This window comes from Mesoplodon bidens, assembly GCF_964165515.1.
Source record: "Mesoplodon bidens genome assembly, chromosome: 2".
NCBI classification, from domain to species: Eukaryota; Metazoa; Chordata; class Mammalia; order Artiodactyla; family Ziphiidae; genus Mesoplodon; species Mesoplodon bidens.
The window spans coordinates 5346367-5362788 of NC_138177.1; the positions used below are offsets into that span (position 1 = coordinate 5346367).

At 39.7% G+C, this 16422-nt stretch overlaps 1 protein-coding gene across 5 annotated transcripts in view; it reads left to right on the forward strand.

The window, feature by feature from the left end:
• DENND1B (DENN domain containing 1B) overlaps positions 1 to 16422 on the forward strand; it is a 261341-nt gene that overhangs the window by 125706 nt on the left and 119213 nt on the right. For all 5 annotated transcript variants that reach the window (XM_081226435.1, XM_081226437.1, XM_081226438.1 and 2 more), the window contains one exon: positions 167 to 277. In XM_081226435.1, coding sequence (XP_081082561.1) covers positions 167 to 277 — 111 coding nt within the window. The remainder of the gene's footprint in view (positions 1 to 166; positions 278 to 16422) is intronic.

The following is a 16422-nucleotide window of genomic DNA, read 5'->3' on the forward strand; positions in this document are numbered from 1 at the left end:
ATAATAGTAGAAGGCTATGTGCTCTGTGTGGCGGCAGAATAGAATTAAATTTAATTATTTTCATGAATACCACTTATTCTCCTAACGTTGTTTGTACTTCAGACTGTGTGGCGAACGTATCAGTTACTTTCCCTGTAACTTACACAGTTGTCTCTGGCTTGTGCAGAGGAACCTCACGGAGTACTTTGTGGCTGTGGACGCGAACAACATGCTGCAGCTCTACGCCAGCATGCTGCACGAGAGGCGCATCATCATCACCTCTGGCAAACTCAGCACCGTGCGTATCTCACACTCCCCTCCGCGCGCAAAGACCTGCAGCCCACGCAGAGGCACAAATGCTCTGCGTGTGCTTACGAGACAATATCTACATACCCTTTTGATGTACGGTTTTAATCTAGCTCTTGGAGTACAAAGGTCTGTCTGATTTATGGAAGGCCTTCACGGGTGCATTAAGTCAGGTTAATTATTTTTTCTTATCAGAAGATGAGAGGTTTTTTTTTTTTCTTTTTTTTCTTTTTAACTCTGGAGTTCATTTTAGTGCCTTCTACCATCTAACGAATTCTTAAGAGCTATTATGAGATCTTTATTATTCACTTGAGGCTTTTTCCATTGGAGCTACTTGAAAGAAATCAAGGGGCCATGATAATAGCTGCTATCCTAACCTGGTAATAGGTAGATTCATCTTTGTTGCCAAGTAGTAGTTTGGGAGTGGATTCTATAATAGTTCTGATTTGGAGGAGCTCTTCAGACTGATAATAACTTAAAAGTCAAAATAGCGTTTTTTTTAAAATCACAGGTTTTATGCTACTCACTGAAATGTTTTTCTGGAAAGTCTTCATTACTGTGGTAAAGGAAGGGAGAATAGAGTTTTCTTGGGTCCTAGAAAAACATTCAGAAGTATTTTGCTAGGTTTTCTAATTTTTTTCACTTTGAGCATTAAAATTTTAATATTTTCGACCTAAAAATTTTAATATAAATGTAAATATAGTTTTGAGTAATGTATGAGATATTTCTTAAAAACATTATTTAATATTTCATGAATTAGCTTCCTTGAAATTTGGCTAACTGATAAAAATAAGATCTATGTTTTGTTCTCTGATAGTAGAAATAAAAACCTTATTCTGTAAAGTTTTAGTATTTTAGAGCAGAAAGAGCTTCAGGATTTCTCTAGGGCATCTATTTAGGGTGTAACAATGGGAAAGGTGTTGATATTTTCAGAGAAAGGTTAAATGGCCACCCCAAGGCCAAATAAGATAGTTGGAGACAGGTAATGTGAAACTGGGTCTCCTGATTCTAATTTTGGGTTATTTGCATTACTCTAGAGTTGAAAAAATACAGTTTTGAGATTTTGAAATGCAATAATGATATGCCCACTTTTCAAAAAGAATTGAAAATGTATTATTTTACACATTGAAGAACACATTATATGCATTTGAAGGAGTAAGTGTGGAGAAATGACATAGTTCAATCAGAGAATAAGTGCCAGGCAGTGATGCAGGTAATTATTTGCATTTTCTTAAAGTGATGTTAAGAAATTCAATCTGAATTATTTGGTACTTTTTATATATTTGCTTTTCTGCTGTGCTTAACTTACCACTGAGGTAAAATCATTCTTATTTATCCTCCCCTTCTCTTCCTCCTCATCACATTTTTTTTGGTTACACTGACATTTCCTGCATTTATTAATTAATTAATTTATTTCTTAGCTGTGCCACCCAGCTTATCCTCATCACTTTTTTAAGCCAGTTTTTTCAAGATTATAAAGAATATTTCTATATGGATGTTGTCCTGAAGATTAAAAAGATTGTACAAGCTGTCTTGGAGACCTAGGAGCTAAGTTCCTATCAAGATTAATTCATGTATCATATGTATTATGCACCTACTGTGTGCTTGCCACTTTCTAGGCACTGAGGATCCAGCAGTAAGCAAAGCAAAGTCCAAACACTCTTGGAGCTTATATCCAACTGACAGAGAAGATGAAGACATGAATGAAGAAATAGCTGTTATGTCATATGGTGCTGAGTACCAAGAGATAAGGGAGAAAGTGAGTGTGAGTGTGGGGTGAAAGGTCAGGGGCAGGTTTCAGTTTTGTGTAGGGAGGTCAGGGAAGCCTTCTCTCATGAGGTGGTGTTTGAGCAGAGGTCCGAAGGAAGTGTGGGCATGAGCGTGTAAGCTGGTCTGTGTAGGGAAACATTAGAAATAAATCTGATGGAAAGCAGTATGGAGGTTCCTCAAAATATTAAAAATAGAACTACCATGTGGTCCAGCAATTCCACTCCTGGGTTTTTATCCAAAGAAAACAAAAACACCAATTCAGAAAGATATCTGCACCCCTATGTTCATTGCAGCCTTATTCACAATAACCAAGATATGGAAGCAACTTAAGTGCCCATCATAGACAAATGAATAAAGAAGATGTGGTGCATATATACAGTGGAATATTACTCAGCCACAGAAAGGAATAAAATCTTGCCATTTGTAATAACATGGATGGACCTTGAGGGCATGATGCTAAGTGAAATAAGTCAGACTGAGAAAGACAAATACCATATGATCTCACTTATATATGGAATCTAAAAAAACAAAGCAAACAAATGTAACAAAACAGAAACAGAGATACAGAGAACAAACAGGTGGTTGCCAGAGGTGGAGGTGGGGTGGGAGGATGGGCAAAACAGGTGAAGGGGGCTGAGGCACCGACTTCCAGTGAGAAAATAAATAAGTCACAGGAATGTAATGTACACAGCAGGGGGAACATACTGAATAATATTGCCATCACTCTGGCGACAGATGGTAACTAGACTTAATAGTGCTGATCGTTTCGTAATGTATAAAAATCCCAAATCACTGTGTTTACACCTGAAAATAATATAATATTTCAAGTCAATTATACTTCAATTAAAAAAGGAAAGAAATCTGAATATATGTAAATATTTTGTAAAAACATTTTTTGGTAAGTATTGTACAATGTTGGTGTTTCTTTTTGTTGTAATTTGTAAAAACCTCTTAATGGCTAGGTAACCTCTCTTCCACTCAGTTTCTTCACATTTAAACTGGGAACATGGGAGTAATACTAGTTTTAATCTCATAGGGTTGCTTTAAAGATTAAGGATATGTGTACATGCACATACATATATGTGTATATATGAAGTGCTTAGAATTTTATCTGCATAAGATTAAATGATTATCAGCTATAAATTTATAATAATCTAGATCTGCAGTTTAGAGTAAAAATGAACATGCCTACCCTTTACTTTGTTTGAATTAAAAAATAAATGATTTTGGGCTTCCCTGGTGGCACAGTGGTTGGGAGTCTGCCTGCCGATGCAGGGGACACAGGTTCGTGCCCTGGTCCAGGAAGATCCCACATGCCGCGGAGCGGCTGGGTCTGTGAACCATGGCCGCTGAGCCTGCGCGTCCGGAGCCTGTGCTCCGCAATGAGAAAGGCCACAGCAGTGAGAGGCCCGTGTACCGCAAAAATCAATCAATCAATCAATCAATCAATCAGTGATTTTAATAAAGGCTTGGTATTAGTCAGGGAGTTGTTTCTTTTTTTTTTTTTTGCACGAACCCGTGTCCCCTGCATCGGCAGGTGGACTCTCAACCACCGCCACCAGGGAAGCCCCCAGGGAGTTGTTTCTTATATTTGAGGTCAACGTAATAGCAGTTGTTTATGAAAGTTCCTGAAAACTTGGTGGTGATGTCACCTCTCAGTTAACAGCTTTGTTTTGGTTCACTATCTGGGGCAGTAGGACTGATAAAAGAAACATAATTCACGTTTGCTCTCCTGATCTCCTCACCCTCCTTCTGTAGGGGAAGCTGCTTCACTTGAATCTAGCTTGAAAAATTCATTTATATACACACATGCATGCTGTAAATTCCATGCACAGTAACGTTCAAGGTCAAAGACTAGCACCATAACATAAATTAGAAGTAAATATTTTTTAGAAAGCGTTTAGTGGAACCTCTGAAACGACCAAGGAAGGAATAGTTAACGTATCAATGAATTGAGGTTAAGACTACTGCCAGTGAAGCTTTTTACATCCTTATAGGATTTTATATACCACAAAGACTATAATGTACTTAAAATTAATGCAAGAAATTGTGTTTTACCCGGTTTTCACTTTTTAATCTGTGGCCAAATTTTTAATTATTGGAAGAGCATGTATAAGTTCCTCGCATTTATAATTTTGTTATAGTTTTGGGAACTTTGGATTTATACTTTGATATGGTCCTAGTTTTATTAGAATCATATCTGTCAACTTTATAGCTAGCCGGGGGTTTTACTGGTGATACCCTGACAGATAATGAGCTACCTAAGTGCTCCTTCCTCAGGTATTGTGTGTAGTTAAAATTATAATTTGTAATTATCTTTATAGTGATCAACTTTAAAATAAAAAAGTTTTGAGCTATGTTAGCAAAAGTATCAAGAGTATTGTTACATTTTAAAAATGTTCGTGGGTTTTTCCTCCTTATAGTAAACTGTATTTTGTTAGGACTCACTATTATATTTTCCTGTGTTTTGTGTTGAATGAATTGGAATGTCATCGGTTTTGTGTTTATCCTACTGATGTGTACATTATCCGGTACCCACGGAAGGGTTCCTGGTAATCCTGAACAAGAACGTGGATTTTGTACATGCCGTAGGCAGGTCCTAGAGGTTTAAGCCCCAAGTGAATAGCAGACTAGCAGGACATCGGCCCAGAGTCTCATGTATTCAAAGCAAAGGAATAAATCATGATATTACAAGGGTGTATCAGTTGACGTTTTGCTGTTTTGTGACCAGAGGTAGGGAAGGATTGCTGTTTACAGCCGTGTCATCGGCTCTCAAGTCAGTCAGGCACGAAGCCTCGTCAGGTGGTCTGTAATTGTCCCCCAGACGTTCTCTAGCTAGTCAGCTGGGGCCGCGCGTTTTGTTTCCAACACTGAGCTGGCCAGCGTCTGACAGGAGCTCTCGTCATCCTGTCAGTGATGTGTTAACTAGAGTGTATCTTTGTGGCCTGTGGAAGCAGGTACAAGAGATGCTCTCTTTAGAGCAGATGTCTGAGTGTTAGCTCCCATTTTGACCAGTATTTAGTTGGTAGATATCACCCTCTTGGAGTCTGTAAGCACATGAGTTACAGAGATGTGATTGTGTGGTCCGTGTCCTGTCTGGGCTACTCTGAACAAGCAGCGTGCTGTGAGTGCAGGAATTGTGCTGATACACTGTCGTCTCTTCCTTTGTTATAGTTGCCCCCAGGCATTTAAGCATATGCTTTCCTCCCCTTCTCTCATTGATACCATCAAGGGCCTATGCAAAAAGAAATCTTGTGATCCGCGGAAAATCAGCTATTAACATGTAGATGTTCTAGGTTGAGTCAGATTGGAGGGGAGTCCGCAGGATGTTAACCTCTCCATCTGGATTTTACGTATTCTTGACTTATCTCTTAGTACTGCCACCTACCAGCATTTAATCTGAAACTGGCAGCACAGAGAACCTTTCTGGAGATTAAGAACTGAACAGTTGGTGCGAGAACAAAGATTACCCAGATCTACTCCCTGCTTCAGATTATTGAAGTGTATTTCTCCCCCTCATGATTTTAAAGCTGCAGCAGTGTGGTGCAGTTAAAAATTATTATCAAGATCTCTCAGGGAGAGAGAATCCAGGAACAATTTTTGGATTTTTAATTCTTCCCAAAGCCCATAACAACCAGTTATGTCAGCCGAAACTGCAGCCAATGACTCTGCTTACCGTTGTGTTATTTGACTTGGATACTGCTCTTCAGAACATTGCATTTTCATTCACTGCTAAGTGGATGTGGCCGGAGCGTGGAAATGGGACTATTGAGGTTGGTCATGTGACACTTTGTGGGACGATTTGTGTGGAGGAAACTTCTAAGACGGGAAAAACTGCAGGTATTTGTATCTTCTAACTCTTGAGATGATAAGAGCTGTTTTTCATAGAAACGAGCACAGTAAAGGTTAGAACCATGGTCGGTATATGCGTGTGTATGTGGGTGCAGTAAACTTAATCTTCTGAACTGTGGATATCAGAAAAGTTTTTAAAATATAATAAAATTTTCACTAATTATGGTATGAAATATGAAGTGTTCATCTGATGCTGCAAATGCCAGGGTAGAAACATGTCTCTTTAACAAGTAAAAATGTGTTTCTTTGATTGCCTTTTTTGACACTAGTCTCTTTAAATAAATAATAATTATGACAATAGTAAAGGTTTCTTTGTAAATTCTGAAGTTTATAAATTAGAAGATAATTTCCATATAGGCCTTTGTCTTAAATAAAAAGATCACAGGCAAGGTAACGAGGTCACGGCCTCTGTATCAGTCTGGGTCCAGTCAGGAGAGAGAAACTACAGTCATCTGAACGATGCAAGTTGAATATAAAGAATTTAAGACTGTCATGTGGGATCGGGGTAACAGGGAGGGGCTGCGGGAAGTGCCAGGAGCCGTGAAGAACCTGGCACAGTAGGTATAAAGCAGCTACGAATCTGAGGGGAGCTGGAGATCTGTGCCCAGAGAGCACACTGCTCTGGAGTCAGTGGGAGAGGCCGCTCCTCTGGGCTGTCTCGCCGGAGGCCCCCCCGTCCCCCCGGAAGCCAGCTGAGGGGAGGGTGGCACCAAGGGAGGCTTCCGGCCCCTGGGTGCTGCTGACAGTGGTGCTCTCACCCACCAGGTGCAGGAGAAGCCTCTGTGCCACGCACTGCGGGGGCCACAGGCACCCTGCCCAGAGCTGCCGAGGCGAGCCGGGGGCCCCAGGCCCCTGCGGCCTGCAGGGCTGAGCCGCTGTCACATGGCAGCCTGGCAGCCACCCACCCATGCTTGGCGAGCTCCAAAGGGGACCGCCTGGTGAGTACACTGGGGCCAGGACGTCAAACCCTATCTTCCCGAAATGTCGCTCCATTGTCCTCTCTGGACAGAGCTTAGCATCGTGCCGGCTGCTAAAAGGAAAAGATATCTAAAGGGCACAGGTTTATTTTCTCAGATCTGACAAAGAGGGGTAGACTTGAGGGTGAGAGGCAATAAACCGTTAACTGGTACGGTCCACCCCTTTGGATGCTCATCCTCCATGACACCCTCTAAATCATGTGCACTTCCTGAACAACAGCAAAACAAAGCTCTGTGTCTACCTAATAAGATGTAGCTGTCCTTTTCCAAGTACAGACATTTTCACCCTTTCGCCCAAATGGGAAGCAACACAGTACCAAGAGTCACTGTGTCCATCTCTTCAATTACAATCACATTTAATTTTCTGTTAACTACTAACAACATATATGTAAGATAAAGATGAGACATAGAAGAAAAAGTGGGTAGCAGATAAAAATAAACATATGAAAGGAAAGTTAAAAATATGGAAAGCTACTACAGCCCTTGTTTATGTAACTGCTCATGAGACCATAATTGATATTTCTGACTTCCTTCTTTCATTACCTGTTCCATAGTCCCCTCACCTCAGCCGGAGCCTCAGCTGGTTGGATTTTTTTTACCTGGTTTAATGATACAAACTTTCATTTCCAAAAGGTCTGGATCCTCAATAGTTCTGTTTTTTTTTTTTTTTTTTTTTTTTGATTGCCGTAGTTTGCCATTAACATTTACTACCAGGCATGGAAGTACCAAGATGCATCCCAGCGAATTCCATGGTTCCAGACATAGTCCTCCCTGCCTCTGTTGTGTAAAAACAACCCGACTGACTTCTGGTTATTGAGATCAATCATTCCAGCCAGTAGATTAACCCCAATTTTTAGCCTGTTGATTCAGTGGCATTAAGGAACCCAGAAGGCCAGGTGGCAGTCACATCTTCTGGTTCAAGTGGAAGCATTCCACTGTTGGGAGGTCAGATCCCCAAACCAAAAGCGCCCTGCATGGCTGGGGCAGGAATTGGAATTTCTGCAAGTGGGCTGTTAAGAGTGATGATGAGAGGGCCAACCCCACTCCTACCCCTTGGCTCCCGGTCCCATGGATTCTGGCTTTGGGAGAAACAGCACTGCAAAACGGTTTCTGATTCAAAGCGTGTCCTGCATCATGTTAAACAGAGCCCCACCCTTTCAGGGTGGTCTTTCCCAACGGGTGTCATAACTGAGTCTTCCGTGAGCCATTCCACCTTGTGATTAGGCCAGCAGCTTCTAGGTTATAAGTGTAGGCCAGAGTAGTGGAGTTCATGGACATGAGCCTCTTGCTCTACTTTGCTGTTACATGAATACCTTGATGAGATTCAGTGCTTTACGGAGTGCCGTGCTGACAGGTATGTCTCTCTGTGAGTCTGATGGTGGTGGTGCTGGCAGAAGGATTATGGCAGAGAAGACGAGTCCTTACCCAGAATATTTATTCCAGCGAGGGCGAACCTAATCAAGCCTCCTTCTTGATGGAAGAGGTTCAGTGTAAGTAACCTGCCACCAGGTAGTTTACCTGATGGCCATGGGAGACGTCTCCCTAGACACGTTCTGCTACAGAACCACCTGAAGAGGGTGCCAGGTATTACTGCTGGGTACCACTGACCTGTGTCCTATGAGAGCCAGGCCCCGGAGACGCCCAGGCCCTGCAGGAGGCTGCCCCGGAGCACACAACCAGGAAGCCGCAGTCCCGTCCTCCTGCAGCGCGTCTCCTGTGTCCTCTGCGGGCAGAGCTCGCTGTGTCCTCTGTCTGGTAAATACTTCAAGTGCACAGATCTGTTATCACAGATGGGGAGCAGAGAGTGAACCTGGATCTGAGGGCCATAAGTGGAAGGCACGGCTTCCATGAATCTCATATTTTGTTGTGATTTACTATGATAAAATAGTGTACTGGAAAGAGTAAAAGCTCGCTAACCACCTGAGAAGAAAAACATAGATCTTTATGTTGAAGGAGATATTTGACATTGGTAGAGTTTTCCAAACACAGAGTGTAAGGGTATTTATTCATTTGGTATCGATAAGTATTATTATTTGCCAGGTAGTGGGAGTTTCAAAGTTATTAACTTATGATTCTCTAGAATCGTAATAAATAATAAATTATATAGTGTCAATCAAGGCCAGTCAGTGTGACGAGAACTGTGATGTGGGAAATATAGGAGGGAAGGTGGTAGATTAACGAATTGACCTCAATATTACGCCTGGTTCTTGGAAGGAATTTGTGTTTTGTCTAGGAAATATATACTTGTGTGTGTGTATGTGTGCGCAAAGACAGTGACAGAAGTCATGCTGCAAGATCTAGTTGGAGAGATAGCAGTGGCCAGATTGTGAAGAACCATGTTTGCTAAATGAAGGGGTTTGGATTTTATCCAACAGATTGTGGGGAGGCAAATGAGGGACATGCTGTGACCAGTTTTGTTTTGGGGAAGAGAAGCTGGTGGCATTAGAAAAAATAGAGTAGGGAAACTCTGACTGACAGGTGTCGCGTTAAAAGGCAGTCGCAGTAAGTAGAAAAAGAGATGACCAGCTCCTGAACTAACAGTGACCATGAAAGGTAGATGGAGTTAGGTTTTAGAAACGTGGCTAATAAGGAAATGTCTGTTGGATGTAGAGTCTGCTTGAAAATAGGTAAATAAGAGGGAGAAGTTTATAATGACATGCAAAGGACAAATATTCATCAGCTATTTCCTTAGTGTCTGATATATAATGGGGCCAGAGCCTGATGTCATTTGCTACTACTAAATTGTAACTCTGTAAAGTGTGTGTGTGTGTTTATGTATAGATGTATATATTTACAAGTGTTTGATATGCCTGCTAAATATACATATGTGTACATTAAGTATATATGGGAATATCATATACAGTTTTAGTGATACAGCATATAATATATATGTACAATTACTCATTCTCATTTAAATATCTGTAATTTACAAATAGTCACTTCACTTGTAAGGAATCAGAAGTCCTTTGGGGCTGCTTGTGGTTGTCTGTCTTTCAGTTGCTGGTGGTTTGCCATTAGTTTTGTTCCTGGTGAGAGATATTTTAAGTTATGATTTTCAGAGATGCCTACTAGTTAAAAAAGTAGGTTCAGTCAATTAGATTTTATTTATTGGTTATTTGGAATATGTCCCCAAATATGGTAGTAGTGTGATTATATCAATAATACCTTCTAAAAATAGAGATTTGTTTTTCAGTTCCTGACTACTCAACTAAAAAATTGGATGACTTCATATAAGCCACTTTTTCCTTTTATCCTGAAGTTTATTATATAAAAAATGAAAGAATTGAACAAGAATGATTTCTAAGGTTCTTCCTAATTGTTAAACTTAGTGATTCTTTAACGGTATTGTTTATTTCTTAAATAAATGCCTTATTTTAAAATACATGGTTTTTATATAATTCACACGAACAGCCTAACTTATAGTCCTCTAGAATCCAGGGTCTAGAAGTTTGTGTGGAGAGGAGATAGATACATTTGAGCTGTGTTATAGTGTCAGACTCCTGAAAGTTGTGGAAAGGTAGATGGGCCTTCTCCAAGAAAAGCTAAACTGCTACAGAATTGGCTTGAAGATGTGAACTAGAGAGCAGTCAGTTTAGTGATGGGGAAAGTCATGTGCAGGGGGGGAGTGTTTGAAGACGTTGACATTTATGTGCAGTGTGACAGCTACAGAGATTCAGAATTGAGGTGGGGTCGGTATGACAGGCATAGTACGTGTTGAGGCTCACTAGAGTAAAAGCTCCTTGAGGGCAGAGGCTTTGTCTCCTCAGCTCATTATTCTGTGCCCAGCACCAGCAGCAATGCCTGACACATGTTTGGTGTCCCACATCTAGTTGTGTGATCTTGGGCAGTTGGTTTAACTTTGCCTCGGTTTCCCCATGTGTCAGAAGAATGAAAGAATGAGTACATGGGGCTTCCCTGGTGGCGCAGTGGTTGAGAGTCCGCCTGCTGATGCAGGGGACATGGGTTCGTGACCTGGTCCGGGAAGATCCCACATGCCGCGGAGCGGCTGGGCCCGTAAGCCATGGCCACTGAGTGTGCGCATCCGGAGCCTGTTCTCTGCAACGGGAGAGGCCACAACAGTGAGAGGCCCACGTACCACAAAAAAAAAAAAAAAAAAGAAAAAAAAAAAAGAATGAGTACATGGAAGAAATAAGCAAGCAAGCAAGAAAATATTAGAATTGTTTGGCTTGGAAGAGCTAATTAACCAGTGACCAACCGTGAGATGAGCAGAGCTTTCCAAGGGCCTTGGATATGATGCAGAGAGGTCAGGATGAAGTTTAGTAATGAAGCAGCAGAATTTACCATCCTACAGGGATGGAGAAAGAGAATGAAATGTAAGATGATATTTTAGTATAAAAAAGTATTGAAAAAAATGCACAGCCAAATGCTGTCTTTTTTCATGATATAAAATTGCTATTTTTCTAAACATTTCTTTACAACTATCACTTAATTTGAGTGTCAGAATTTTGCTCAAGTAAGAATATCTTATAGTGGGGATAGCTTTGTAGTTTTCAAATACTGTGCTGCTACCTTTTTTGTCCTCAGCTTTTAAACGTGAATGTAAATTAAATGTGTTTAAACAGATAGTTTTTTTATGCTTTCCACTGAAATTTTTTTCATTCCACAAGGAAATTTATCACGTTCATGTCTGCAGCAGTTTATTCTGTGTACCTTTAGGTATTTATAGCGCTTACATTTCTGAAGTAAACATTGATTCAGTTAAAAATCAAATGAAGTCTCTAATCAATATTTCTTGGATTTTGTGCATAAATACATTCTTAGGGGACATAAATCTGCCCCTCAGTAATTCATATAGAACTTTAGTTGAAGGCAGTGGGACTCCTGCATTAAAATGAGGCAGAATCTGGCTAAGAGATACACAGAGACTAGAACAACAGGCGTGGTGGTGCGTCAGGATGAGATCTTTACTTGTAAAGCGTGTGAATTAGAATCGTGCTGTTTTCCGTTGTGGTCATCACACTCGATAGATCGTTTTCCTGTCGTCTCCTTGGAAATCTGATAATGTGGTTTTTTTCTTCTCAAAATAGATGTCTACTGAACTGCTTAAAACATTGCTTAGTTGTATTAGTAGGCTGATCTCCTCAGTAAATATATAGTTTAAGAACAAGGTATAAGTGAGATTTCATATCACAAAGGGAAAGAACTTTGGTTTGGCTTCCAACTAAATATACTTGCAGATGCAGATCGAGATGATAACTCGTAGAATTTTTATTAAGTATCTTATCTTTGTAACGTTTTTCGGAGAATCTGCTCCCCTGGTTTCCTGCTAAAGGCGCAGACTGTGATGCCTGGGAAAGTTTTGTAAGCTGCATCTCTATCCTGGACCCTGAATTTTTCATTTAAAGGTCAACTGTTCTTGTCTGTCTGTTCAGTCAGAGACTCATTCTCCACTATATAATTAGGATAAAATATTTTCAGCCAGTATATATTATTCAAAGCCTTATAATGAATGGGAATTTTGAATCTTTGTATATCAAAAGGCAGGTTAATATAATGGTTATTGTACTCTGGAGCCTGCTGGCATTGGTCTCCTGGATTTGCCACTTGCTAGTTGTGTGGTCTCAGGCAATTGGTGTGACTTTGCCACAGTGTCCTGATCTGTAAAATGGGAGTAGTGATAATACTGCCTGTTTCATAAGGTTGTTGTAGCATTAAATCTGAGTATGTCAAGTGCTGAGAATAGTGCCTGGCACAGAGCTAGCATCACATTAAATGTTTGCTCTCGTTACTGTTGTCAGAGCATCCGCCTTAGACCTGTGGCCAGAACAGAAAGCTCCAGATGCCTTTGTTCCACCACTAAGGTCGCTGTTGCCAACCTTTGTTGTCAGGTTTCTCCCTCTGATTTCACAGGCCCCAGTTCTTGTCTCTTTCACATGGTTTTCCTATGTACTTGTTTTACAGTTGTACTGTATGGGAAATAAATATCCCAGTGATTTTATTTTTTGTTAGTCAACACTTTGGGTCTGAATCAGTTCAATATATTGAGTGTGCTTTGTGAAATTCTATGTGCATTTAAGTATTCCTATGCCATTTAACGAAGATATTTTTTTCTTTAACCTTTATTTGGTACATTTTTTGCTTTATTGAGTACACTTCATTTTTATTCAATGATAGCAATGTATAAGTCCTTCAGTTTCAAGGATGTTATGCCAGGAACACGTTCTAACCCAAACACTGAATCTTCTTCTCTCCCCTCCCTGCTTTCATGAAGAACAACTTATGTGGTGTTAGAGAAACAGCTGACAGAGTGTCAGAAGAGTGCTGTGGGGTTCTAGCCCTATCATGAACCTATCATAGAATTTTGGGTAATTCTGATCCAAAGAAATATGATTAGCATTTCCCTTTAAGCTTAAAGATTCAATATTTCATAAATAACCTAAAAGTAAGAAGATTTTCCTTCTTACTTGGCTTATAAATTGATCTCATTTCTTTTTTTTAGTTGACATGTAGTTGATTTATAATATTATCCTAGTTTCAGGTGTGCAGCATAGCGATTCAGTATTTTTATAGACTGTACTCCATTTGATCTCATTTCTTTATAGAACTTTATTCTGCAGAGCAAACTTCTAAAGTATGTTGTTTATTTTCCTTAATTTGCAAAGTTCTGGAAATGCTCTGGGTAACTGATTTGTTGTGACAGCGCTGTGTTCAGAGGTGCGGACACATCTTATCCAGAATGAAATCTGGTGTCTTTGCTGTGTCCCAGGAGGCTCTTCAGTTCCGACCTGGCTTCCTCTCTGACCTCAACTCCTGCTGTTCTCGCGTTTAATCAGCCGGCCCCCTGCTACTCCAAGAAGGTGCCAAGCCTGCTCCCACCTCAGGGCTCCTGAATGCCCCTCTCCCCAGGTGCACCACACGTGGCTCCCATATTTCAGCCAGGTCTCAGTGCACATGTGGCCACGTCGGAGTTTGTCCCTATGCTCCTGTCTAGAATAGCCCTTCTGCTCTTACCCTGCTTCAGGTTTCTTCATAGAATTTACCTCTGACATAATATGATTGTTTCACTTGTTTATTGTTTGCTTTCCCCACTGATAATGTAACTTGTTCTGTTCTGTGTCCCTGTTGCTTAGTACAGATATATGATGGCACATGGCAGGTACTCAAAAACTCTGTTGAATTAAGCAAGTAAATTATTATAATGTCTCCAATTTCACAGTTACCTAATGTGCTTTAAAGCTTTTAGAGATTATGTTTAGATAGATTTCGAAGGTGGATCTGAATTATAGTCTAGTTAAAATGTTCTGTTAACCACCCGTATGGAAAAAACAATTCTTAACTATTACTAAAAATACAAAATGTTAGAATTGATCTGATCTAAGAGTAGAGAATGTTAGATCTCTCAGAGACGGGGTTTAGAGATCATCTAGCATATATTTCTTATTTTAAAGATTAGGAAACTGGGATCTGGTTATATTTGCAGGTGTGCCAGAGTGACACAGCCTCTTGGTGGCCAGTCCCTAACTTTTGTCCACGATGTACTTCCTTGTTCTTACCTTATACAACTTGCATATAACTGTTTTTAATTTCCTAGTAAATTTATTTTTTCTTAATTGTATTTTTTTTTACTTACATCAACTTTACTATCTCCTCTACAAAGTATATGCTGTAATAGCATCTTCTCTATTTTCTTTCTTTTTTTTTTTTTTTTTTTTTTTGCGTTACGCGGGCCTCTCCCGTTGCGGAGCACAGGGTCCGGACGCCCAGGCTCAGCGGCCATGGCTCACGGGCCCGGCCGCTCCGCGGCATGTGGGATCTTCCCGGACCGGGGCACGAACCCGTGTCCCCTGCATCGGCAGGCGGACTCTGAACCACTGTGCCACCAGGAAAGCCCATCTTCTCTATTTTTTAAATCACATAGTTATTACATGATGCTGGGTGGGCAAGGGAGATCTTCTTTGGAAGGTTTCTGCCCTCTTTGGAAATCTCCACTTGGATGTCTCATAGTTAACAGAATCAATATTTGTGAGAGCACATTCCTTACAGTCCCACCTGAACCTGACACTTTTGTTATATTTCTTTAAATAATTCGTCCTGGTCGCTTAGTCCAGAAACTGAGGTTTGGGGCGGGGCGGGGATGTGGGATGGGTAGTATTTTTACCTCTCCCTGTCACTGATCCCCTGCATCTAAGAAGCTAACAAATCCTGTAGAGCTTCCTTCTTTCCTGGTAGATCTTGATTAGCTGGCATGACCCTCTGCTGAATGCTGGCCTTTGCAGAAAGTTTGTGACTTTGCTTCTGGTTGCAGAAATCATCCTCTAAGAAACCAGTCAAATTCATCAGATGATATTGTGCCTTATTAGCGAGAAATTAATAACTTCACTTAAGGATAACCATTAAGGGCATAGGGGAACAGCTATAGCATTTAATAGAGTGCTTTGGACTCTGGGTGTGCCTAGTAAAATAAGTTACTATTATTATAATTCCTCATTTTGAGAATGCATTTTTTCCCTCTTGTTACACTGCTAATTATTTTCTCAACAATAAAAAAGAATACTTTCCTTTTTAAAACGGTTTTAAATGAGCTCTTTTAAAAGCCGTCTATCTGCAGATGGAGAAATTGAGTAAATCAGCTGCCTTTCACAGCTACGTAAGTGCTTTTAGCCCATCAGGTTACACTGGAACATTTAAAGTTACCTCATTTACAACCAGGGAGCACATGCAAGCTCTCTAAGAATTGACACAACTGAGACCAACCCCATTTTCATTTCCCTCTAGTTCAAATATGTAAGAGAAATAAATCTGGTCCGTAATTGTTACATAGAAGTATCTGAATGCCTCCTAGTGGTATACTATATGCTCTAATTAAGGAATTTTAAAAATAATATTTATTGAAGGAATAGTGTAGATAAACTGTTAAAACTTCTAAGTGCAAAGTAATAAAACCCTTTAATGATAGCATTCTAAATGGAACAAATAAATTTTTTGCCATATAAAATTAATTAAAAATCTTAACTGGCAAAAAATACAATACATATGACGAAGATGAAAATACTTTTAATCAAAATGTTTATGTTTTTGGTTCAGATTAGATTATTTTAACCGACTTTTAAAAAATTTAGTGGAACTATTTTGCACTTAAATATAGACAAATGTTGCTGTTAAGATTGAATTACTTTGTTTACATTTATCCTTTTGAATTAATTTGATTACTATGTATAAATTTTAATTTCTTTGTATAATAAAATAGAAATAATGGTTTATAGAAATTTTGTGGTGCATTTTCAGATGGTTTTGTTTTTAAATTCTGATTTTCAAGTTAAATAAAATGACTTATTCAGTAAATGTCTTGAAAATGCAGACTATAGCAAAACTTTAAAATGAAGAATGCTGATTTAATTATTGCTTCAAACGCTAAAGAAATGACTCAACACGTACAGAAATATAATTTAAAATGTAAACGATGTCAGAGAAAATTCTGATGAGGGTCAGTAGGAGGGAGGAAAAAAAACGATATCCCTTTGTTAAGCATTAAAAAATATTTAATTAACCGCTTGCCAAAACAAAACAATTAAAATGG